Genomic DNA, 24,125 nt, shown 5'->3' on the forward strand with positions numbered 1-24,125 from the left:
CTTTCTCATTTTTCTTCCTTTTTGATTTAATTTTTCTTATGCATCAAGATAATTGTATAAATATGTAAATTGCACATGTTTAACATATTTTGGATCCCTTGCTGTCCAAGGGAGAGGGAGAAGGGAGGGGAAAAAATTAGGACACAAGAATGTTGACAATTATCAATGTCTATATTTTGAAAATAAAAAGCTTTAATTTAAAAAAAGAAAAAAAAGGAAGATCATGGGTCTCCCATTCATCAAGCATTTCTTAAACCCCTACTATGTATTATGGACCAGCTAGGGCCTGGGTTACAACGGTAAAAAGTGGTGACAGCCCAGTTGTCCAGGAGCTTGTGTTGTCCATTCTGTTAAGGAGAAACAGGTACCCAGACCAAGAAATGTAGCTGCCATTTCTGCAGCAGTATCTGAGAGGGATCCCAGAAGCTGCCCAGAGACACTGGGCACTTGTCCTGGGAGGGAGGGAGTCACTTGGCAGGACAGGCCTGGCATGTGTAGGCAGGGAACACATTTTCCCTCCTTTGCCCTGAAGTTCTAAGTTCTTGGCTGCCTTGAGAGCCGCAGGGCAAACGGGCTGAGACCTGGGGATCGGCACTGAAAGGTGCCATTCTTGATGTGCCAGTGATTGGGATCAAAGAGGAAGAAGGTAAAATCGCACTTTCTTGGGCAAGTGGTGTCCCCAACCTGAGACATCAGTGCAGCGGAGGAAAGCCGGAGCAGCTCTCAGAAATCCCACCGGCTGGCGAGACTTCTCTCCCAAGGAGCTTCCCTGCTTTCCCACTTCTCAAGAGATGGGCCTGAAGGCCTCTTCTTGTGATGCTTCCCATGATCCAGTGGGGCAAGTGTGCTAAAGAAAAAAATAATAGTTTTGGTGATTTGGGGCTCAAGCAGGCCAGAAACTGTTTTATCAAAATTACCTCTAATCTCCAGTCCATTTCTAATGGAGAGAGAGAAATATTCAAGTTGGCAAGGTCCTTGCCTTCCAAAATGCCGCTGTACTGCCAACAAAATTTCAAGAATCTTTATTTTGCTGAGGCAATTGGGGTCAAGTGACTTGCCCAGGGTCACACAGCCAGGAAGTATCTGAGACCGTATTTATTTATTTGATTTTTTTTTTTTACTGAGATAATTGGGCTAAGTGACTTGCCCGGATCACACAGCTGGTAAGTGTTAAGTATCTGAGGCCATAGTTGAACTGGGGTCCTCCTGACTTCAGGGCTGGTGCTCTGTCCACTGCACCACTTAGCTACCCCAAAATTTCAGAAATCTTAAACAAGGAAAAGGTCCTAAAATGAACAAAGACAACTTTGAGTAACATTCTAGAATGGTTCCCATTCATTCCCTAAAGAGTTCTTTCTGTGACCAATATCTCAGTTCTGAATTTCAAAACAGGTGTTCTTGGGTGGGTTAAGTGGGTCACCTAGACCAGGGATAAATCTGGTTATCCTCCTTACTCCCTTCCAAGGGATGACCTTGACCGCTGTTCTTCCCCCTTGTCAAAGGGAAAAATCTGGAAAGGGTTTCAAGTTAAAGAAATATTATTCCTTACTATTTCTAGAGCAATTAAAAAGCCAAGCTCTAAAAATTATACTTTGACACGTGACTCAGAACTTTCTGCTGTCCCCTGCAGGATATGGGGGGATCAGCAGGAAGAGTGAGGGCCCGCACGGATTTCCCTTCATTCCGGGAGACTGATGGGTTCCCTATCTGGAACCTCCCATTAAGCCTGGATGCCCCCGGCAGGCTCCGGTTCTGGGCCCCCTGGGCAGGTTCCGGTTCTCGGCCGCCCCCGGCAAGCTCCGGTTCTCAGGCCACTCTGGGCAAGCTCTGGTTCTCAGGCCGCCGGATCTGGAAAGGCCGAAGAACAGGGTTGTCGGTGACTATTTCCTACTTTTCCCCCCGGGAACGAGTCCACCCACATTGTCTGGGTCTCTGAGCCATGAGTCACTGGCAGGTTAGCTCAAGCCCTGCTCGGGAAATGAGCCACAGTTTTTAAGCCACCACATCCCTGTCGTCCCCAGGCTGGTCACTTCCCCCAGCAGCAAAGCAGGGCCCTGTCATCCTGGCCACAGGCCCACTCCGTGCTCCTCCCTGGGACTGACCTTTCCCGGGCCTGGGAGGGACCCAGAGCAGACAAAGAGAGAAGGCACGAGTTTTCCATGACTCAGGCCCGGCCTCCCTCTCTGGGTGGAGGGTTTTGCATAGGCAAATGGCAGGAGGTAAAGACCCGAGATAGGGGCAGACAGAACAAGAGAGAGAGAGAGAGAGCGCGCGCAGGTGGCGGTTAGTGAGTCCCATGAGGATTCAAAGCAGAGGGCAGTGAGCTCTGGATGGCTTTGTGCTCTTTCTGCACCTCTCAAAACCACCTTCTTCCTTCCAGCCGGCTTCCTCCATGAAAACCCTCCCTTTAGCTCGTTTGCATCTCTCCTTTCTCAAGTGACCTCTCATTAATGGGTGTTTTATCTGCACATCATATGACCCCCATTAGTGATGGTCCAAAGGAGACAAAGGTCTCTGTCTCTCTGTCTCTGTCTCTCTGTCTCTCTCTGTCTCTCTGTCTCTCTGTCTCTCTCTGTCTCTCTCTGTCTCTCTCTGTCTCTCTCTGTCTCTCTGTCTCTCTCTGTCTCTCTGTCTCTCTGTCTCTCTCTGTCTCTCTGTCTCTGTCTCTCTCTCTCTATATATATATATATTTGCAGAGGCAATTGGGAATGAATGACTTGCCCAGGGTCACACAGCTAGGAAGTGTTAAGTGACTGAGGCTGGATTTGAACTCAGGTCCTGCTGACCTCAAGGCTGGTGCTCTAACCACTGTGCCACCGAGCTGCCCCAAGCTCCAGAAAAGTAGCTTTGTCACTGTATCAATTATCCAGTGAGGGACTATAACGTCCATCAGCTGGCCCTCTCCTGGCTCCCACCAAGCTGGTTCTTTGGTACACCTGTGGCAGGAGGCTGCAGTATCTCCTCGGGTCACCAGAGGGGGTTCAGTCCATAAATCCTAAGGTGACCCCCACTGGCTAGAACCCATTGTTAAAAATTCCATGGGAGCACTTGACAAGTGAGAAAATCCACAAATACTCCAAGCCATGGATTGATTTATTTTTCATCAATTGTTTAGAAATTAAGAAGTTGATGAATTACTTAAAATTGTGTATTTTTTTCCAGAAAGTCAGTTGTTAGATATTTACCAAAACAGCCCTGCTTGTTCTCCACCCGTTCCCCCAAATAGCAGGGGAAAGAGCTGAATGTTTCCTGGCTTAGGGATTTTTATTTTACCCCAAATTTAATGGCTTGAGCTCCCCCTCCCCCCACATACCCCTGGAATTTCTTCTCCCACCCAAGTGGGACCCAAGAATCCCTCCAACATTCTGTGATCACAAGGTCCTTAAGTTCCCCTTCACCGAATGCTCTACTTGTAACCATCTCCTCAAGCTCCTCCTGCTTGCCTTCCTAAGTAAGGGTGATGGGGATGCCCTCCTGAGCCTCTCCTCACTGGGATGGAGAGGACGAAGGAGAACGGTCTCCGGCCCCCTTGCTGGATCATGAATGACCCTGGAAGCCAAGGGAAGTCCATCGGGAGAAGATGGCTTCTCCTCCTCTCACCATGGGCTTTCTGAGAGCCGTGGGTCCCAAATGCTCCAGTCTCTTCTATGTGGCCTTGTCTCAGCATCCGGGCACCCAACACTGAGGCCTTTCCCCTCTGACCCCAGCCCCTGGCACACCAAGTCTTGGGCCAGCCGCAGCAGTGCCATCCCACCAGGTGACTCCTGCCCATTGGGAGAACCGGCTTGCCACTGGATAACTTCCTGGTTTCTCTGGGGCAACTTCTAGGACCCTTCTGACTGTTCCAGCCACGAAATGATGCCCCAGAAACAGCTACTACATTTCTCAGTCTTGCCTCTTTCCCGTTAATGGGATGCCCAGTGTAAGCTCCTGGAGGACAGGGCTTCCCTTTGTAACCCAGGCCCTAGCACAGGCCTGGGCAGGCAGTAAGTGTTCAAGAAAGGCTCCAGAAATTGAATTGAAGGTCTTCTCTCTTCTCCCCTAGCCCTACTCCAATAGAATGTAAGTTCCTTGAAGGCAGGGACTGACTCTTTTTGCCTTTGTGCACTCAAGGCCTTACCTACTGCCACCATATCCCCATAGCAATTGTTTTTATTTCTCAATTTGGGTCCAGCAAGGTCACTTTAATTGTAAGGAAAATCATCTAGCTGGTACATTTTCTCCTATGACTCCCAATTATTTTAATTGAAATAAGAAACCAGATGGGGGTAAAAGAATTAATAATATCCAGTTCCAGACTCTTTCCTTGTTATTTTTTTAAAATTTAAACTAGATCTGCAATATTATCCTTCCGTTACCTTTGTAATGTAAATTCTACTTTTTCCTTCCTTTCTCTCTCAACTCTAATCCAGAAGGTCTGCTCTTCTCAGATGTAATTCGAAACTACACGAGACTTTAGGAAATCTCTGTTCAGGGTCCGGAATTAATTCTGCATCTCTGCTGAAGGATAATAAACCTGGGTTTTGCCTCCTGAATCTCTGCACAGTGAGGGTCTTCATAGGCAGCAGTCCCTACGAAGGAATCCACTGATAGTTCCATAAAAATATATTGCAAGAGCAGTTCCTCAATTGGGTCCCATGATCTGTGATGTCACGGACTCACACCTGCTAATACCGACCTTGGGGTTTTCTTGGCAGAGATACAGAATGGCTTGCCATCTCCTTCTCCAGCAGAGTAAGGAAAACAGAAGGAAGCTGACGTGCCCAGAGTCATACAGCTAGCAATTATCTGAGAATGAATTTGAATTCAGGTCTTGGGGCCCAGTGCTCTCTCCCCTGAGCCGCCTCCAATACTGCGGGCAGGAAGCAATGTGTGAATTTTGTTGGATTTATTTTAACTGCGCTCCAGGACTATTTCTTGCCAATATTTGTTCAACTACTTCAGAAGTGAATAAAATTAATGAATATTATTATCATTATTTAATAGGGATGATAATAGCAATAATGATAATGACCTATTATAATAATAATGCAGTACAGAAAGGAAAGTAATGGCCAAGGATTGGAAAAGTGGGCTAGAGACGGTGTGGAGGGCTTCACATGTCAAATAGAGGATGGTGCATTTGAACCTCAGGATCATGGGAAGGCGCTGAAGCTTTTTCAGTAGGTTCGTTGGGCCCCAGACCCAATGACACAGGAGGGGGTGTCGTGACTTGCAAGTGACTTGGATTCAGTGAAATGGAGCTCTGCAAAGTCACCAGCCTCCTTCTCACCTCCAGAGTCCCCTGGGCTCCAGTCTGTGCGGAGAATGGATCAAAATCAGGAGAAGCTGGAGGCAGGAAGCCCACTGAGGAGCCTGCCAGGATAGTCCAAGTCAGAGGGGAGGGCCTTGGAGGCGAGATAACAAGATGGGATATGGGGAAGGGGGCGGGACATTGAGGATGCTAGGAGGATGGCGGGACATGGGTGGGTTTCAGAGGAAAGAAAAGATCTGTTGGGGACACGTTACATGTTTACTTGTCTCATTTCATTACTTGGTGTTTGGTGCTTGGGAAAGGAAATAAGTATTTATTGAGCACCTACTATGTGCCAGATGCTCTAAGAGCTTTAAAAATATTTCACTTGATCTGTTAGAATTCCCATTTTACAGATGAGGAAACAGCCTGGGAAAGGGTGAATGATTTAAATTCGGTGCCCAGGCCCAGCACTCTAGTCACTGTGCCACGGCTGCTTAGGGGGCTAAGAGCTCCAGTACAGAGAACACGGGCTCGCATCCAAGGAGACCACGACGAGTTCAGTAAATCTTTATTCTGGGGAGGTTGGGGGGTACAGCGGGCAGAGCACTCGGCCTAGAGTCAGGAAGACTCATCTTCAAGAGCTGAAATCTAGCCTCAGATACTTCCTAACTGTGTGATTCTGGGCAAGTCACTTAACCCTCTTTGCCTCGGTTTTCCCATCTGTCTATGATTTGGAGAAGGAAATGGAGAACTATTCACTCCAGGATCTCTGCCAACAAAACCCCAAATGGGTCACAACGAGTAGGATACAACTGAACAATAACAAGCAAAACAAACAAAATGTCCATTCATCCATTCCAAAGTATTGTGTGAGGCCTGAAGATAACAAAAGTAAAAACAAAACAACAAAAAACACACTAAACTAGGTCCCATCCTCAAAGGATTTCTAATTTTAATGAGAATCAAAAAAAAAAAAAAAAAAATGGAAGAACTGAATCAGGGAGATAAGAATATCCCCGGATCAATCAACCAATAAACATTTATTAACAGGCACTGTGCTAAGCTCTGGGGAAACAAAAAAAGAGGCCAAAAATAATCCCTGTCCTCAGGGAGCATAATACAATATAACATAATTTAAACTAATTGAACTTAACATTAATACAACATAACAACATAATATAATATAATTGAACTTAACAAATCACAACATGATATAATTGAACTTTACATAATGTAATATAGCTCAATATAACATGATATGAAATAATATAATGGGGGAGACAACAAGCAAACAATTATATACAATGCAAGCTATGTATAAGATCAATAGGCGATAATTAACAGAGAGAAGGAAAGCCCTGGAATGAAAAGGGGTTTGGGGGAAGACTTCCTGAGAAGGTGGGGTTTTAACTGAGACTTAAAGGAAGCCAGAGAAGTCAGTCATTAGAAGTGGATGGGAGGTGTGGGGGACAACCGGGAAGAGCTGAGACACGGAGGGGCTTGTTGTTGGAACAGCAGCATAGAGTTCAGTATTACTGGATCCAGGAATACACAGTGGAGCATAATAAGGTTTGAGAAGACTGAGGAGGGGGCTTCTCTGGAGGGGGCTGGGTCAGGAAGGGCTTTGAATGCCAAACAGAGAGGTTTGTATCTGGATCAAAAAGAAAACAAAAATACAAAAAAGTCTTTTTTAAAAGGGGGGAGAGAACAGGAGGGGTACCATGCAAACTTGAGGAAATACAATAATAGAAGGAGAGGGGTATTTATTTGGAGGCTAGAATAAGCAGGAGCTGTTCATCAGGCCTCCAGAGCTGGCCAGAATCTTCCTAATAGCCCTCAGGAAATCTGTCTTAACTCTCCCGGATCCCCCTCTGCTCACAGGCAGGCTTCTGAGCTCTTATCTGATCTCCCGGAAGCGTGTGCCCACTGGGAAAGAGCACCTTGCATTTTCTCAGGATGGGTACCGCTTCTCTGGCCAGATAGTCCTCCCGTTATAGATAAAGTGGCTGACAAATTAGCCTCTTGTGACGTTGGTTAGCAGGAAGCAGTTCCCCAGAGCCTGATTGCTCCCTAGGCAACCTGATCAAATTAAAGAAGGCCTGATTTTGCCGTGGAAGGGGCCGGATTGAAGAATCAAGGTGGCCTCATCAAGGCCTTTGCCAGATATGAGGCCCATCACAAAAACAATGATCATTTCTATAAAGTGCCTACTATGGGCAAACTCCCAAAAGACAGAAAGATAGAGAAAGAGAGACAGAGAGAGAGAGAGAGAGAGAGACAGAGAGAGAGAGAGACAGAGACAGAGAGACAGAGACAGAGAGAGACAGAGAACAGAGGGAAGGAGGGGGATAGGGAAAGAGGGGGGAGGGAGGGAGGGAGGAAGGAAGGAAGGAAGGAAGGAAGGGAGGGAGGGAGGGAGGGAGGGAGGAAGGAAGGAAGGAAGGAAGGAAGGAAGGAAGGAAGGAAGGAAGGAAGGAAGGAAGGAAAACCCTAATCTGCAAAATTTTCCAGTCTACTGATGAACCTATACCTATAAAACCATTTCAAGAGGGATCAAGTGCTTCTAACTGGGCTGAGGGAGGGAAGGTTGGGAAAGGTCCCAAACGGTCCTGAAGGAGGCTAGGGATTCTCTGAGGCAGAGATGAATAGGAAAGCATTCCCCAAAGGGCCAGCAGCCTGTACAACAGTGTGGAGGTGGGGGATGGTGCCAGGACCTGTTAAAGAGGGATGGATTGGGGGTAAATGTAAATGAACTGTCAACCTATGCAGGAGAGACACCCCACACACACACACAGTAACTGGCAATCAGCCCATCACTATTTCCAGGACTTCCTGGCTTGGGCAGATGCTGCAGTGAAATGCCCGGAGCTGGACTTGAGTCCTGGATCCACCTCGGGCACTTCCCAGCGTCCTCTGGGCCCGAGGTTCGGGTAGCCAGTGAGGAGCTGGCCTCCAGGGACCCTCCCGGCTCGCGTCTGTGCCCCGAGTTCTCAGGCCGGCCCTGACTCAGCAGGCAGCCCTCCCCGGGTCCCGGCTCGGCCGGGAGAGTTTCCCGTCGGGCTTTAGGGCTCAGAGAGGTTGTGACTTGGCCATCACAGCCGGAATTGTCAGAGGCAGGAGTGCACTCCCAGCACCCCCGGTTCCGAGGCCAGCGCTCTCTCCCTGCGTCCCCTCGCCAGCCCAGGGCGCTTTCCCTTAGGCTGCTCATCCCAATTAACGAACAAAGACAAGCAAGAAGACCGTAAAACCAGTGGCTGGTAAGCTCCGTGAGGGCAGGGACGGCTTTGCGGATGGCTGTGCCCCCCGCACTTGGGACAGAGCCTTGAGACCCGCTTGTTTATCGAGCAATAAACCTTGCACCACATCTGCCCCATGAAAGCGAGCCTTTGATGAGATTTCCCAGGAGGAACGAGGTTTGTCAGACCTATTTGGGAAACTGTTCCCAGCCTGAGCGCCGGAAATTCTTCTTTAAACCCATCTTTTTATGTTGGCATGAAAACCCCCAAATAAAAACCGGGGCAGCTTGGGGACTCAGCGGACAGAGGGCTGGGCCAGGAAGACTCATCTTCATGCGTTCAAATCCAGCCTCAGCTACTCACCAGCTGTGTGACCCTGGCCAAGTCACCTACTTGCCTCAGTTTCCTCATCTGGCAAATGAGCTGAAGAAGGAACCGGTAAACCGCTCCTTCCTTAAAGGAAATCCTTAAAAACAACTTAACGACTTTTAAAATACAAATGGGGGAGGGGATCTAGCGCCCAGCCTTTCCCACAGTGACCCCCGGGCGCCCATCGCGAATGCGTCTTGTCTCCTCTCCCCACAGCGGGTCCCAACATAACCGCTCGCTCGTCATGGAGAGAGTCATGGGGCTTCAGGGGTGTCTGGCCGCCGGGTGGGGGATGCTAGGACAGGAGGAGGGAAGGGGCAGGAAGAAGGATCCAGAGGCTCTAGAACCTGTCCCCATGTACCCCGCCCCCCACCTCCGGTGAGCCTAACGGGGAGGTGCGGCTCCGGCTGGATGCGGGGCCAGACCCGCTCCGGTCCTGGGGCGCTGGCTGGGGGGAGGGGAGCGGGGAGCGGGGCGGGGTGCCCAGATCCGGGGCCTTCTGCGGCTCGGAGAGATGCAAATCTCGGGCACAATGGGGTCCCTGTTTCCCCTGATCCTGCCTCCGCTGAAAAGGTCGGGCCGGGCCCTGGGGAGTCACTCGCTCCTCAGCTCCCCTTGATGGTAAGGAGCTCTTCCCTGGGACGCGGGGAAGGGGGGGGGGGGCGCCAGGGCCGTTCCCTGAGGCCTCTGTGTTCTTGGCAGGACAAGACCGGCGGGAACGGGACCCCGTGAGTGATGCCCTGTCCCCGCCTTCCCCGGCCCATGAGCCCCCCACCTTCGCCCCGGCCTTTCTTACCCTTCCTCCCTCCCCCGCGGCCCCCGGGTCCCTGCCTCGGGCTGGCCCCTCGCTGTCCGGGGGCGCCCTGGGGGGCTAACCAGCCTCTGCTTGCAGGTCCCAGCCTCCCCTGCCGCCCCCCAGAGCCCCGGGGAAGCCCCCGCGGGGAGCAGCCCGTGGAGGTGAGCAAACCCGCCTCAGACTCAAATACTCAGCGTGCTCACACTGGCTGGCGAAGGCCGGAGCGCGCCCTCCGTGTCCGTCTGCGGGAGGAGATAGTCCCCCAGAGGCCCCCCTCCGCCCTTGGGTCCCGGAGCTTCTCCCGGTGCCGGCCCGCCCTCTGCAGCCCCCCCCCCAGCTTTCCCATCGTTCGCTAGCCCTGGCCCCCCCATTTTGCCGGTGCGGGGCCCGTAGTGAACATTTCCTAAAGGACGTGGATGACTGAAGGAAGGAGCGCACGTGGGGGGGAGGGGCTATTCCCAGCTGCGGGTCTCCAGGGCTGGGGGGGGGAGGGGGTTGCAGGGAAGCAGGATTGGGGGAGATCATGGAAGTCGGCTGCTTTTCCTCGCAGTCTCCCCATCTTGGAGAGAGGATGCCTGCCTCCCGGCTTCCCCAGGTTCTGCGGGGCTTTTGAGCCAATGGGTAATTTCCTCTGATTCGCACACTTTGCCGCCCTCGTGCTGTGTCCGGGTCTCAGTCCCGCCGCCCCCCCCCCCCCCCCCCCCCTCCCCCCCCCCCCCCCCCCCCCCCCCCCCCCCCCCGCTCCTTCCTCCCAGCCCCCCATCCGCCTCCCCTCCCCCTCCAGCCTCTCGGGGGTCTCTCTCCCCCCAAGGACGCCGAGGAGGAAGAGGATGGAGAAGGGGAGTACGAGCTCCCTCCTTGCGAATCCCTGGCCGCCCACACGGCCCCTTTCCCTGTGGAGAAGAGCGAGCTGTATCTGGGTGAGGGCTGATGGGGGTGGGCACGGCCTCTCGTCTCCCCGGGCTGATCTCCTCCGTCCCACTTCCCCTCCCTGGGTCCCGCATCCGGATGTGGCTCGGGCCCCTTTCCCACCGAGCTGAAGCCATTCTGTGTCTCACTGCGGGGAGGCTGCTGGGAAGGGGGGGGGGGGCGGGGGGGGAGCCGGCCCGGCCCAGGCTGGAAACCAGGGAACGGGGGCGGGGGCGGGGAGGAGGCGACCCCTTCCCCACGTCACCAAGGAAGCCATGGGGGAATGAGTACGGCCCTGGCATAGACCCCTGCAGGAACAGCTCCCCGCCCTGCTCCCGTCCTGCCCATCACTGAGTCTTCCGGGGAACCGAGAACCTCGTATATCTGGGGGAGAGGGGAGCCAGAGGGGGTTCTGGAGAGACAGCAGCAGCAGCCCTCTCCCAGCGGTCCCGGAAGGGGCTCCCGGACCGGCATCTGGCTGCCCAGAGGGGCCGGGCCGGCCTCCTTCCGTTGTCATGGTGATGCGGCTCTCAGGAAGCACGAGCCAGCCGGAAGGGAGAGCCGGAGGGCGCAGAGAGAGGACACGGGAACAAAGAGGGGGGAAGGGAAGCCTGGGGTCTGAGTGGCCACCAGCCATCACAGGGGGCGGGGCTTTTGTTCCAGATCGATCCGTCACCGCTGGACCTCCCAAGCCCGAGCCCCGGCCCTCCCGGGTGAGCAGCCGGGCCCTCTTTCCCCTCCCCCGTCCCAGAGTTTTTGGAAAATCCAGGATGTGGCTCAGTGACCTGTTTCCTATATTTACATCTGAGGGACACCGAGACTGGGGGGAGGGGGTTCCTTCCCCAGCCGCTTCCGGAACAACCGCTTTGTCCCCAGGCCCATCAGGCTCCCCCAAATCTCCCGTCCCGTCAGCCATCCCCCACCTCCTGCTCCGTCCCGCCTTCCTAGGGCGCACACATACACACGCCCCCACCGCACCACGCGCATGCGCACGTGCAAACACGCATGCGCCCACGACGCCTCTCCCCGACACGTGCTCTGGCACATACGTGTGCACGCGCTGCAGGAGAGCAGTGCCCGGCACGCCCAGCCCGCGTGCGCGCCTTTCAGGCTCAGTGTGCCCATGCACACAGACACACGCATGTGCGCCCGTGGCCACGGGCGTGAGCTCACCCTTGTCCGTGCGCATGCGCCCGGCAGTGCCTCGTGGCCACGGACACACGCACAGACACGCACACGCTCCCCCCCACCGGCTCCTTCCGCCTCCCGCGGCGCTCTGGCCCAGGGCGGAGCTCAGGGCTCCTAAAAGCCCAAGTCTTTACCTTGGGTTAGAGGCGGCGGGCGCGGCTCGCCCCCGAAAGGGGGAGCTCTAGTAGGGGACGGAACAGAGAGCCGGGCGCGGGGCGCAGGGGCCCGGGAGGAGGAGGAGCAGATGCGGCAGCGCCCGGCCTGCGTCCGGAGCCGCGAAGCCGAGGCCGCTCCCCCCTCCGTCACTTAGGGTCCGTCACTGCCAGGCCTCGGCCTGCTCCTCTGTGCCGGGAGAGGGCTGAGGGCCCGCGCGGCCTCCGGTTCCGGCCCGCGGGCCCCCTTCCCGTTACTGCCCCAAGAGAAGGAGGGTCCGAGCAGCAGGAAGGTCTCAGCCCCTCCTTAGCTGGGGGGCCCGGCCCAGACAGGCCCGAACTCCTCTCACCCGGCCCCTCTCCCGCAGCCGCGGCCGGCCCCGAGCTCGCAGGAGGCTGCAGGCGGCGGCCCGGGGAGAAAAGGTAACGCGCTGAGGCTGCCGGGAGTCCGTCCCGGCAGCCACCGCGGTCCGCTGGGCAAAGCCCTCCAAGCAGTGAGAGAAGGGCCCCGCCCAGGCTAGCCACCCACGGAGCGCCCAGAGCCTTGGGTCTCGGCAGGATCCGTCCCCTTTAGGACTCACCAGGCCGGGTGGGGGGCTGGGAGCTGAGGCTAGCCAGCCCCCAGGGAGCCCCGCTGACGGGGTTAAGGCCGGGCGGCCAGAGCCCAGTCTGCCCTTTTCCTTCCAGGGCTGGCTGCGGCCCGAAGCCCGGTGAGTAGTGGGGGCCCTTCCTCTGCCTCCCTAGCCGGGGCTCAGAGGGATGGGACGGGGAGGCCGGAAGGCCCAGCCGCCCTTCCCCAGTCAGTGGCACTGGGAAGCTGGCGCTCGGTCCGGGGTCTCCCCACGGAGACACTGAGCGGCTGCCGTCCCGCCTCCGGCTCATCCTACAGAGGAGGAAACTGAGGAAAGCGCGTTCCCCGGGGCTCGGAACAGGGCTCCAAGCCGGAAGCCGCCCCGAGTCCTCCGCGTTAAGGGGCTTCTCCCCGGCAGAGAGCACAGACAAGCCCCACCACGAGGGCTCCTGGGGAGGGTCCTGGGGATTTCCGTCCCTCCCCCCCTGCGGCGCGCTGGGGAATGGCCGTCCCGCAGCCGCCTCCCCCACCCCTGCCCTCCTGAGGCCCGGGCCGTGGGGACGAGGCCCATTGGGCCCCAGGATGGGGCAAGGCCCAGAACCTCCCTGGGAGGCCCTCCACGCAGCCTCCGGAGGGGGCCGGGAGGGGACTGAGGGGTCACACACACCCCCCCCCCAGCTTTGTCTCAGACGTGAGACGGGAGGCAGCGCGACACAGTGGTTAGGGCCCGGTCCGGGAAAACCCGGCTTCAGGTCCTGCCTTAGATGGGTCCTGGTGCTGGGTCCCGGCCCAAAGTCCTTTCTGCCGTGTAATGTAGGGCCCTAGGCCACAAACACTCCGGCCCTCAGAGGGGGGAAGGGGAAGGAGGGAAGTCACGGAAATTCTGATCCTCCGCGGGATCAGCCTGTGCCCGGCCCACTGGCACCACTGACTCCTCCGCGGGATCAGCCCGTGCCCGGCCCACTAGGACCACTGACTCCTCTGTAGGATCAGCCCGTGCCCGGCCCACTAGGACCACTGACTCCTCCCATGGGGATCAGCCCATGCCCGGCCCACTGGCACCACTGGATACTTGGACCTTTCCCCCTTCTTTCCCATCTCCTCCCTTTTCACCCCTTCCTTTTAGGATCCAGCTGAAGAAGAAGACTCTGAGGACGCCATCTACCTGGAGCCCAGTCTGGGTGAGCCCCAGCTCTCTGCCTGGGACCAGGCCGGGCCCCGGCCTTTCTCTTGGGTTGGTTCCGCTCTCTGATCCAGTTCTCTGCAGACTTGCTGACTGGATGGGGGCCCCCGCTGCCCCCCACATGTTCCCCCCCACACGTTCCCACTCTTTCTTTGGGGGCGTCCGTTCTCTGCCAGCATGGAGAGTCCCTGACTCTGGGCAGGAAGCTCCCAGAACAGCCCAGACTCGGGAGGAGGAGACCCGGAGCTCTAAATATCGCCCAGCCGGCGTCAGCTTGGTGACAGGAGGGGGAGGGGTGGGCTTAAATCCTGCTGCTGAACACCTGCCCCGTCCTGGGCAGCCGCGGCCCCTCCGGATCGGGCCCCTCATTAAGAGGGCAGCGTTGGGGGCAGGGCCCGCCTCCCCAGACACTGGGGTCCCAGCCCTGGGCATCCGGAAAGCCCCCGGCCAAGCTCTCAGCCTCTGTCCGCTCTGGGCGGCCCCTTGTCGGGCTGGAGCCCCTGGAGGCCCCTTCCGGCCTCCCCGAGATGCTCAGGCCCAGGAACGGGAGCGCAGTCCCAGGCGCTGTTCTCCCTCCTTCCCCCCCCCCCCCCCCCCCCCCCCCGTGGGTTTGCCCACCTACTGGAAGCTAAGGGCAAACCTCTTTCTTTTTAGTTTCACCTTTAAAACAGGACTTGGGGCCTCAGGCCCCATCCACCCCGGCCGTGATCCCAAGACCCACGATGGTCCCCAGGTGAGTGGTCTGCTGGCCCCCTCTCAGATACCCAAAGCGGGGGCCTGAGGAGGCAGGGGTTGCACTTGGCCTGGGCCCTAACTATCCAGAAAACTGAATGAATGAATGAAGCTACCAGTGCAGGCGGCAGACCCACCCTCAGAGTCTGGTTCTAATCCAATTCCAGTAATGAGGGAAAGCTGGGGGTGGGGGGAGGTGCAGGGAGATGGAGATTCTCAGTGGCCTAATGTGGATGGAGCCCAGACCTTGGCCAGGGATCCGGGGCCCTTCCACACAAGATGAAAACCTGGGGTCCAGGCTCCGGGACATGAGGAAGGCGAGAATGGGGGCGGAATGCCTAGAAATCACGCTTTTCTTCCCTGGGGAGATGGCACTGGTGGCCCCCGGGAGATGATGAAAGGAGGGTTCTAGATCCCCTGGGACCCTTCTTCTAATTCAGGGGCCCTTAACCTAATCCCCCAACTTGCTTTCCCCAGACCTGCCTACAAGGCTCTCTCTGGCCCCCAGGAAGCTTGGAGTGTGAGTATGAGAAGTGAAAAATAGGGGAGGGGGGCTGGCAATGGGGGGGGCACAAGTGTGGAACTGTAAGTGTGGGGTTGCTTTTACTTCATTGCCTTCTTTGTCAAAAAGCAACACTCAGGGCGGGGCAGTTCTGAAAATGACAATTTTTTTATCATTTAAAAATTAATGACATTAATATAAAGACACACGCCCCAAAGGATCACCATTGATGTCCAGGTGGTCGTGTGCGTGTGCACACATGTGATTTTTGATCCATTTAATCCACATGGCAACAGGGGAAATAATGGGAGGTGTGGGGCAGCTTGGGAGGTGCTCACCGCAGGGAGCTGGAGACTGGGACTTTGCCTGTTTCAAGAGGGAGGGGTTTGGAGACAAGGTCTGATGGGCAGAAGTTGACCTGAACGTCCCTTCCTGTATTCCAGGGGTCAGGGGACATCGCGTACAATGGTGAGAATGGCAGAGTTTTCATCCAGCCCCCCCCCCCCGGCATATCTCACCTACCCCCCAGCCCCCCCAGACATATCCCACCTACCCCCCAGCCCCCCCAGACATATCCCACCTACCCCCCAGCCCCCCAGGCATATCCCACCTACCCCCCAGCCCCCCCAGACATATCCCACTTACCCCTCAGCCCCCCCAGACATATCCCACCTACCCCCCAGCCCCCCCAGACATATCCCACCTACCCCCAGCCCCCCCCAGACATATCCCACCTACCCCCCAGCCCCCCCAGACATATCCCACTTACCCCCCAGCCCCCCCAGACATATCCCACCTACCCCCCAGCCCCCCCAGACATATCCCACCTACCCCCCAGCCCCCCCCAGACATATCCCACCTACCCCCCAGCCCTCCCAAGCATACTTCCCTTTCTTCCCCAGACCCCCAGATATCCCCCTCCCATCTCAGCCCATTCAGGTTATACACTCCAAGTCCAGGGTCCCTCGAGTTCTCATTCACCGAGGCCTTCGGGCTCCCTGCTGTTCCCTAGCCTGGCCCCGCTCTGGGAATCCAGGTCCCTTTCCATAACTGAGCCGAGGGTCTCTTCTGCCCCTGCTCCTACACAAACCACCAACAAACCAAACCTCTTAGTGCAGAGGGAGCTGGTCTGAAAGCCAGGAAGACCAAGACCCCATTCTTGGCTCTGATCCTCACTAGCTGGGGCCCCTTCCCCCAAATGGACCTTATCTGGACCATGGGGGAGCTGATCTTGAGGGTCCCTTCGTAGAGCTCAGGTCCAGCCTTCTCATGTGCTTATTACTCTGGCCCCAGCCCCACCGAGTGATCTTCTTCCAGTGGGGAGGAGTACATTCACGGGGAAACCCCTTGCAGAGGAGGTGAGAGAAATGGGGTGAGGGCGGGGGGCAAGGGAGAGTACCCCTTTTTCCCCTTTCCCTTCCCCCCCCTTTCCTTCCGGGCCCTGCTCCTGGGGCCTGTTTCACCAGGGCCTAGCAATTAATCAAGAGGCATTTGCTGAACACCTACTATGTGTCCTCCACATTCAGAGATGCAAAGAAAAAGAATGAAATCATAGCTGTCAATCAATTAATTGGTGAGCATTTACTAAGTGCCTACTATGACCTGTGCCAGGCCCTGGGGGTGAAAGTAAGGGAACAGCCCCGCCCTCTGAGAGGCGGAAATGCACCCATGTGGCCCTTCTGGGCAAAATGAACCTACATAACGAGCAGCCCCGGGTGGCTGATGGGAGCATTTGAGGTCTGAAGGAAATTTGGGGCCCACCAGGGCTGAGGGGGGGTGGGAGGGATTCCAGGCCTTGTGGAGAGGGAGGAGGACCCCACCCAACACAGCCGGAGCCTCCAGAACATGAGGAGGAGGGTGCAACAAGGCCAAAAAAACAGGTTGTGAAGGGCCAAAGAGGTGCCTCTGGTTGGGCCTAGAAGTAAGGAGTTCCCTGAATGGCCAGATGTAGGAGGGAGGTCTGAATGGGGCAGGGGCCTGAGGGGGGGCTTTGCCACAGTCCGGGTGAGAGGGGCCCAGGGCCTGATGGGGGCGGGCAGCCACGGGAGTGGAGAAATGGAGGAGACGCGGCCATAGTAAGTGATAACAGTGAGAGGGAACTGGACTTAGGAGAGGGCAGGTCAGTCAAGAAAAGGAGATGGAAGCCAGACCACAAAGAGATGAGGAGGGAGAGGAAAAGCAGGAGGGACCAAGCTAGAAGAGGGAAGGAGTCAGTGAGGTGAGAGCCCCTGGGGCAGGAGGGGAGAGACTCCAGTGAGAGGCTGGGACAGGAGCCTGTGGGAAGGATGGGGCCGGAGGGAGGGAGAGACTGAAATCCCTGAGAAAGGCAGGGAGATAGTGGGGAGGGGGTGGAAGCGAGGGGATGTAGAGAGGGGCTGGCCTTGGTGGGGCAGGAGAAGGGCCACCTCCTTCGCCAGAGGCTAAAGGAGAGAATGGGGGGGGGGGGGGGGGGGAGATGTCTATCCTGGAGAGGAGGAGGAGAGAATGGGGGGAAGGAGGAAAGAATGGGGGTGATACCTAGGGGAAAGGGTCCCCTCTTCCTCACAGAGTGAAGGGAAAGAGAAAGCGGTGATGTCAAAGGGCTTTGAACTATAGAGAAGGGGAGAAGAGGGCGCTTCCCGGCACATAGTAGGCACTTAGAACATGCTTTTAGAAGTGAATTGAATTTGGATTCTTACGGGCCCTTTCGGAAAGTCCCCATGTCCTAAACAAGTCTTTAACTCCCGTCCCCCTGCTTCAGAGTAGCCCCTCCCCCCGGCAGCTCGGGGTCAGTGGGACCCTCTGTGTTGTGTGTGTGCCCAGAAGGCCGGCCTGCTGACTCAGCCCTGGTACTCGGCGCACTGTGACCGCCAAACTGTGGAGAACACACTTCTCTTGCTCCGAAAGGTGGGTCTGGAAACCCCGACCTCTCCTGTCCCCCCTTAACTGTGCAGGGAATTCCTCACTCCGGGCTCTGGGGACAAGGGCCCTGGGATGGCCTGGGTGAGGGGGGGAAGGGGAGCCTGGGGGCCAGCCGGAGAGTTAGCTGGAGCCACCTCCCGCCACCCCCCAGGACGGCTCCTACACCATCAGGCTCAGCTCCGATCCCCAAGGACTGAAGCCCTTCACCCTGGCTGTGTTCTCCCACGGCCACGTCTACCACATCCCCATCCGGTGGCTAGAAGCCCAGGGACAGTACGCACTGGGCCGGGAGAGCAGGAGCTCCGACAAGGTGGGTGCTGGCAGAGTCCCCGCTTAGAGTCCCAGCTGCCAGGATCTTGTCCTCTGTGATAGGAGGTGGCCCCCCCCCCCCATGGTCTATGTCTGAGAGTCTGAGCCCCCAAGCCCTGGTGCCGGAGGACCGGGCTTGTGAGCCAGCGCCCGGGGGGGGCGGGGCGCCCAGGATTGGGGGACACAGGGATCCGGCCCTTCCCAGGCCCCACAGGCACGGGAAGGAGTCTGGGCATGGCCAGTCCAAAAGGAGGGCCCGTGGCTGAGCCACTGCGAACCCCAATCCCTTCCCCCTGAATTCCCCGGGAGAGCTCTCCGGCGGGCTCTGGAGCTGAGCCTGCCTCCCACAGCTCTTCCCCACCGTGGCTTCCCTGGTCCAGCATTTCTCCCAGCACCCCCTGCTCCTGGTGAACAGATGCGGTGGCGATCGGCAGCACGCCCGCCTCCTCTTCCCCACCAAGGCCTGACCCCCGGCGGAGCAAAGGGGCAGGAGCGCGGGGTCAGCCGTGCCCAGCACATAGGAGGCGCTTAATAAATGCTGGCTGAGCAAAGGAACGGGTTGTAAATTGTTTTCTTCCCCGTGACACGATTCTTCTAGTGCATCTGGCGTTTCCGGAAGCTGTGGCCAGGTGGGGGGCTTTCCTTGGGCTTGTGGGTCCAATGCCCCTCAGAGAATAGCCGGATGGCCCACCCTTCTCCAGCTTAGCCACTCCGGGACTCCCCGAGGAAGGGCCCGCCCCGGCCTCTGCTGCCTTTGCAGGGGCTGGCAGAAACTTTCTCAGGGCCGCAGGGGCGCAAGAGGGGCCGTTTGCTCCTGAATCTGCTTCTGGTCACTGTCCTGAGTAAAGGAATTAAATGGCATTTGTTAATTGCTTACAATGTGCCACATATTAGGGGGGGGGGGGGAATACATATTAGAAAAAAAATAAAGGCAGGACTTTCCTCAAGGAGCAGAGAGAGTAGGGCCAGATGGCGGCTAAGGAGAAGCACTTCCTTATTTTAAAACTAAAAAACATTTAGAAGCAACTATTCCCACCCCCTATTAATAAAATGACAAATTTAGATAAAATATTTTCATAGTTTGATGACAGCATCTCGGCGTAACTAATTTTCTTTGTAATCATATATATTTTATTTTATGAATTTAAAAACATGATTGTTAGAAGGGGTCCCGAAGCTTTCCCAGCCTGCCCCAGGCTCTTAACACAGAAAAGTTCAAAAGCTCTGCTCTATGGCATAAATAGGGAAATATGTTTAGAAAAATTGAATATGTTTAACCTATATTGGATTGGAAAGGGGAGGTAAAGAATGGACAGAGAAAATTTTGAACACAAGGTTTTGCAAGAGTGAGTGTTGAAAACTATGTTTGCATGTATTTGAAAATAAAAAGTTATTGTTAAAAAAATTTTTTTTGAAGCTCTGCTCAAAAACAAAACAAGGGGCAGCTAGGTGGTGTCGTGGATAGAGCATCAGCCTTCAAGTCAGGAGGACCTGACTTCAAATTTGACCTTAGACACTTAACACCGCCTGGCTGTGTGACCCTGGGCAAGTCACTTAACCCCAATTGCCTCAGTTAAAAAAAGTTCTGCTCTAGGAATTCATCATAGAGGTCTAGGGAGATAGAATTTACACTGGTGAATTCACATTTGTAAAATGAAGGTATAGGTCCAAGTGACATCCAATATTTTGGTTTGAAGTTCCTAAGTTAATAAACAGATATTCCTGAGTTAATAGTTAGCAAAAGAGATAAAGAAATAAAGATAGAGAGAAATAAATAGAAAGAAGGTAAAGAAATGGAGATAGGAAAGGAGATAGCTAAAGAGAGTTAAAGAGATAGAATAAGTAAAAAAGAGGAAGGAAGGAAGAAAGAATATGCTAAGGGATACATACACAGTCAAGTGAGTTACTGCCCACAAGGAGCTTACTCTCCAATAGAAAAGACAAATGTACAGAAGAGCTAGAAAGATGGAGGGAAGAGGGAGGTTAGGGGGCAAAAATGGCCATCCCTGCCAAGGAGAGACTTGCCAACCAGGGAGCAGGCCCAGGGCAGGTGGACAAAGCCTCCAACCTCTCCTGTGCCCCAGACCACAGAAGGGGAGGACAGAAAGTCACCAAACAGATGGTGGTCACCCCCCAAACATTGAGGGGACTTCCCACCTCCAGGGGCCCATAAATCCCAATGCTTTTTTCTTGTTTTCGTGTTTTAGGGCTTCATAATGAGTAACTTTTAATAGTCTTTCCCTTTCCCCATGGAAACAGTGCAGGATTTAAGTCTTAGTATCTGACCTGAAATCTAGCCTCTTTCACTTACTCCCTTAGAAAAGCGATTTTATCTCTGCACCCCAGTTCCCTGACCTATAAAACAAGGGTTGACAAGCCCTCCCAGGCTCTTCCAATTATAAATCCATGAACCTAAGAGCCTGTGTACCATTCTTCCCTTGTAGCAAGCGAGGAAGCAAACAATGAAGGCCGAGGTATCCACCACTCTGCACCCGTCCTCCACCACCTCTTCACTGGTGGGGGGCAAGTCTGTTTCACTGTGAATTTTCTGGCATCAGGACCAGTCATTACAAATCCTCAGAATTTTGTTTGTTTGTTTGTTTTCCTTTTGCAAAGCTCTAGCCACAGATTTTATTTGGATTTTTCCCATAACACCTTAGAAACTCTTTCGTGCTTTTCCAGGGCCTTGCACCTTCATTTTTCTCACTTGTTTTAGAGTCGACGCCTTCCATTTCACAGGTGAATATGCTGAACTCGGGGAGTGATTTTGCCAAGTTCACCCTTGGTATTAGTGGGTGCCAATTAGTGCAAAGTAAGGGTTCCACTGGGGATCTCTCACCTCCCAGTTGAGTATTCTTCATGACCCACCCCCCAAGACCACAACACCTAAATCTCACAACAGATATTCATATTTAACTCTCAAAAAGCACCACCTGTCCTGGGTGAGGGTTTTGTAGGAGGGGGAGGGAGGGATGCTTGGGATGGTTATGGTGATGGTTTAATGGCAACCTGGCCTGGAGTGGGCAGTGTCTGTGGAGATGACGGCCACTTCGTGTCCCCGGCCTCAGTTTACTCATCTGTAACTGAAGGAATGGGGCTGGGTGGCGGCCGAGATTCTCTCCAGGTGCAGACACGGGTCCCCGAGCCCAGAAGAAGGGGCAGGAGCCTCCAGGAGAAAAGAGAAGCCTTGGTTATGTGGGCGAGGGGCCCCAGGCCAGAGGCAGGCTGCATGATGTGCTGCTGGTCCCTCCATGGCCTCTAAGCTGTCCTGGTGGCCAGGTCCCCTCCCTGATGAGGGCCTGGCTCCTTGGGGGAGGGCCCAGGCCGGACCTTCGGCTCTGGCCAGGCTCCCAGAATGGCTTCCATGTGGCAGTGACTCAGCAAAAGCTGAACCATTTCCAGACAAAGGGACGGATTCTGCAGGAGCCCAAGAGGCTCCCGGGGAACTGCTCAAAAGGCAGAGGGCTCTCCCTTCCCAGAGCTGGCCCTAAACCATCGCCCGGGGCTGGGGCCCTCTGAAACGGGGAGGCCGAGGCCCCACGGGGCCACCTGGCAAGGGCCGGGGCTGGGGGCCAGGCGGGGCCAGAGCCAGCCACGTTTGGCCCAGTGAGTCTTCGGAAGGAGCCTGGTCTCCCTGGGCCCTGACCTGGACGCCTTTGTTCAGGGCCCTCCCAATTCCCCCCCCCCCCCCCCCCCCCCCCCCCCATTCATGAAGGCTTCCTCTAGCAATCAAAGCTCTTGTCACCAGGTTGTGGGGGAGAGTATTTCAATCTCCCTGAGCTTCAAGTTCCTCATTTCCAAAATGGGACAGATACCGAGCGCACCTGGGGCAGGGCTGCCCTGAGGCTCAGCTGAGATAGTCCCCACAGCACTTTGCAAGCTCCTCTAACTGAGGTTTTAGTAAAATGCCGGCGAGCTGACAGCAAGGGGGGTGCCGGGAAATGGCTTCAAACGGGCTCAGGGCTGCTGCCCGAGACTTTGAATGGGAGAAAAGTAAATAATATGTGATATGTAATGTCATGTAATCTAATATATGTGGTATTATATATATGGTATCCCTCTAGCATGGCATTATATTGTGCTATATTGCACATTATATTATGCTGTAGGATATCATTTCTATTTATGTAATGTCGCACTATATTATATTATGTTGTATGATATCATTTCTGTTCATACCATGCCATATTACATTGTGTTATACTACATTATATTCTGCTGTATGATATCATTTCTATTTATACCATGTCATATTATGTTGTATTATATTACATTATGTTGTATGATATCATTTCATATTATATTACCCCATAGCTCATCTCGTATCAACATTAGTGCCCCCTCATCTCAGGATCCCTGGACTATTGAGCCGCTGGTGGGTCTATCCCCCTTAATTCTTTCCCCACTCCAGTCTATCTATTCTCCACTCTGACCTTAGAGTCACTTTTCTAAAGCCCAGAGAAGTCAAGGTCACCTCCTTCCTCCATAAATCCCTATCATCTCCAGATCAAACACAAAACACTCATTTGTCATTCAAAGCCCTTCCTAACCCAGCCTTTGCCGGCAGTCCTGGGAGTGACAAAAAGGGGAACTTCTGGCTTGGCGCTGAGGCGGCCCTGGGCTGGGAACGGGTATTTCAGGTTCTAGTTAGAGCTCCGATGGCCTCCAGCCTCTAGTCACTTGGACAACTGTCACCTCACCCAGAAGTCCTCAGTCTCCGCTGTCAATGAATGAATGAATGGCCTCCAACTGCGGTTGGGACATTCATGATCCAATATAATTTACAGGAACCAGGAGCCGATCAGAGGCCCCACGACGGGAGTTTGTTCATGGAGCTGGTTCCGGACAGACCTTGTGTTTGTCCCTTGCTCTCTCCCTTTCTCCCCTCCTGGGATTCATCCAGCCCCTTTCCTACAAAGTCTTCCTGTCATCGGGGAGACCTCTGTGCTCCCTTCTTCCAGATATGACATGGGAGAACCCGGTCCCAGCCCTGTCACTAATTCATTCTGCGACCAACGAGCAAGTTACTCGTCCCACTGTGACTCAGTTTCCCCAGCTGTAAAATGAGGTTAGATGAGAATATGACCAAAGTCTTTTTATTTTATTTTCTGTACAACTCATGTTTCTAGAGTATTTCATTTTAGCCATGGATCCCGAAAGTCAGAAAACTTCCAAACCCCAAGGAAATATCCCCAAATGGTAAAATTTGAGGCACTGGGATAAAAGCTTGCAGGAGTTGGGCCAGAAACCCCCTGGGGTCTCTCCTGCGGTCACGTGGACACGAGTGTCTGTGTCTTTTTGCTCCAGAGCTTGCAATCCAGTGGTCCATTGGAATATCTAACTTCACAATACCCTTGCCATTGCTTCCTAGAATCATTCATTTATGAATATAGTCATTCATTCATTTATTCAATCATTCAAACGATTGATTTAATCAGTTCTTTCTTGAATCATTCATTTAATTTCAGTTAAATCATTCAATCTTCCATCCTATCAGTCACTAAGAATTTATTGTGTTTACTTATATGTTAGGCCTCATGCTAAACACAGGGGTCACCAAGAAAGGCAAAAGATAGTGTTCTCCCTCCAGGAGTTCACAAGGGACTGACAGGGGAGAGAACTAGTTACAAACCAAGATAAGCTGGAGATTTAAAAGAGGGAGGGGTCGATATTAAGGAAGATTAGGGAAGGATTGGGACTTAAAGGCGGCCAGAAGTAGATGAAAAGGGGGAGTATTCCAGGCTGGAGGACAGCCCGAAAATTCCTGAAATGAGGAGTGTGGGCAGCCAAGTGGGGGAGTGGTCTAGATTGGAGATTTGTGGCGAGCAGAGTAGCTGGCAGGCCATCGCCCTGGACCAGTCCGGTGAAAACCGGCCCAAGGGTGGTAGCAGGAGAGAGAGAAGGGATGGAGGTGAAAGAGGTTACAATTTAGTCAGCTAAATAGGGGCGATTTTATTGACAATAAAATGGATGTGGGGAGATGGGGAAGGATGAAAGAGGGACAGGGCCAGAAATACTCCCAACATGGGAGTCTGGGGGAT

General features: G+C 54.4%; 1 protein-coding gene across 3 annotated transcripts; it reads left to right on the forward strand.

The window, feature by feature from the left end:
• The first annotated feature begins 9,298 nt into the window (after positions 1–9,298).
• Positions 9,299–18,639, forward strand: SH2D6 (SH2 domain containing 6). 3 transcript variants are annotated; one of them, XM_031949775.1, is made up of 15 exons: positions 9,299–9,462; positions 9,544–9,569; positions 9,734–9,798; positions 10,188–10,258; positions 10,449–10,557; positions 11,210–11,259; positions 13,584–13,638; positions 14,295–14,373; positions 14,850–14,892; positions 15,318–15,342; positions 16,124–16,232; positions 16,401–16,447; positions 17,636–17,760; positions 17,927–18,085; positions 18,435–18,639. In XM_031949775.1, the coding sequence occupies exons 1-15, from the start codon at positions 9,460–9,462 to the stop codon at positions 18,549–18,551; spliced, it is 1,083 nt and encodes a 360-aa protein (XP_031805635.1). In that variant the 5' UTR covers positions 9,299–9,459; the 3' UTR covers positions 18,552–18,639. The 3 variants fall into 3 exon arrangements, with proteins under 3 accessions (XP_031805635.1, XP_031805636.1, XP_031805637.1); XM_031949776.1 differs by lacking the exons at positions 9,299–9,462; positions 9,544–9,569; positions 9,734–9,798 and adding an exon at positions 12,255–12,309 and having other exon boundaries at positions 10,187–10,258; XM_031949777.1 differs by lacking the exons at positions 9,299–9,462; positions 9,544–9,569; positions 9,734–9,798 and adding an exon at positions 12,255–12,309 and having other exon boundaries at positions 10,193–10,258; positions 10,422–10,557.
• Positions 18,640–24,125: the final 5,486 nt, after the last annotated feature.

This window comes from Sarcophilus harrisii, chromosome 2, assembly GCF_902635505.1.
Source record: "Sarcophilus harrisii chromosome 2, mSarHar1.11, whole genome shotgun sequence".
NCBI lineage: Eukaryota > Metazoa > Chordata > Mammalia > Dasyuromorphia > Dasyuridae > Sarcophilus > Sarcophilus harrisii.

What these genes read in the sequence shown, in the direction of transcription:
- SH2D6 (XM_031949775.1), top strand. An exon ending in GAAGAGCGAGCTGTATCTGG is followed by an intron (nt 10,558 to 11,209) that starts GTGAGGGCTGAT and finishes CTTTTGTTCCAG; the next exon opens with ATCGATCCGTCACCGCTGGA. An exon ending in AGCTGTCAATCAATTAATTG is followed by an intron (nt 16,448 to 17,635) that starts GTGAGCATTTAC and finishes TCCCCCCGGCAG; the next exon opens with CTCGGGGTCAGTGGGACCCT.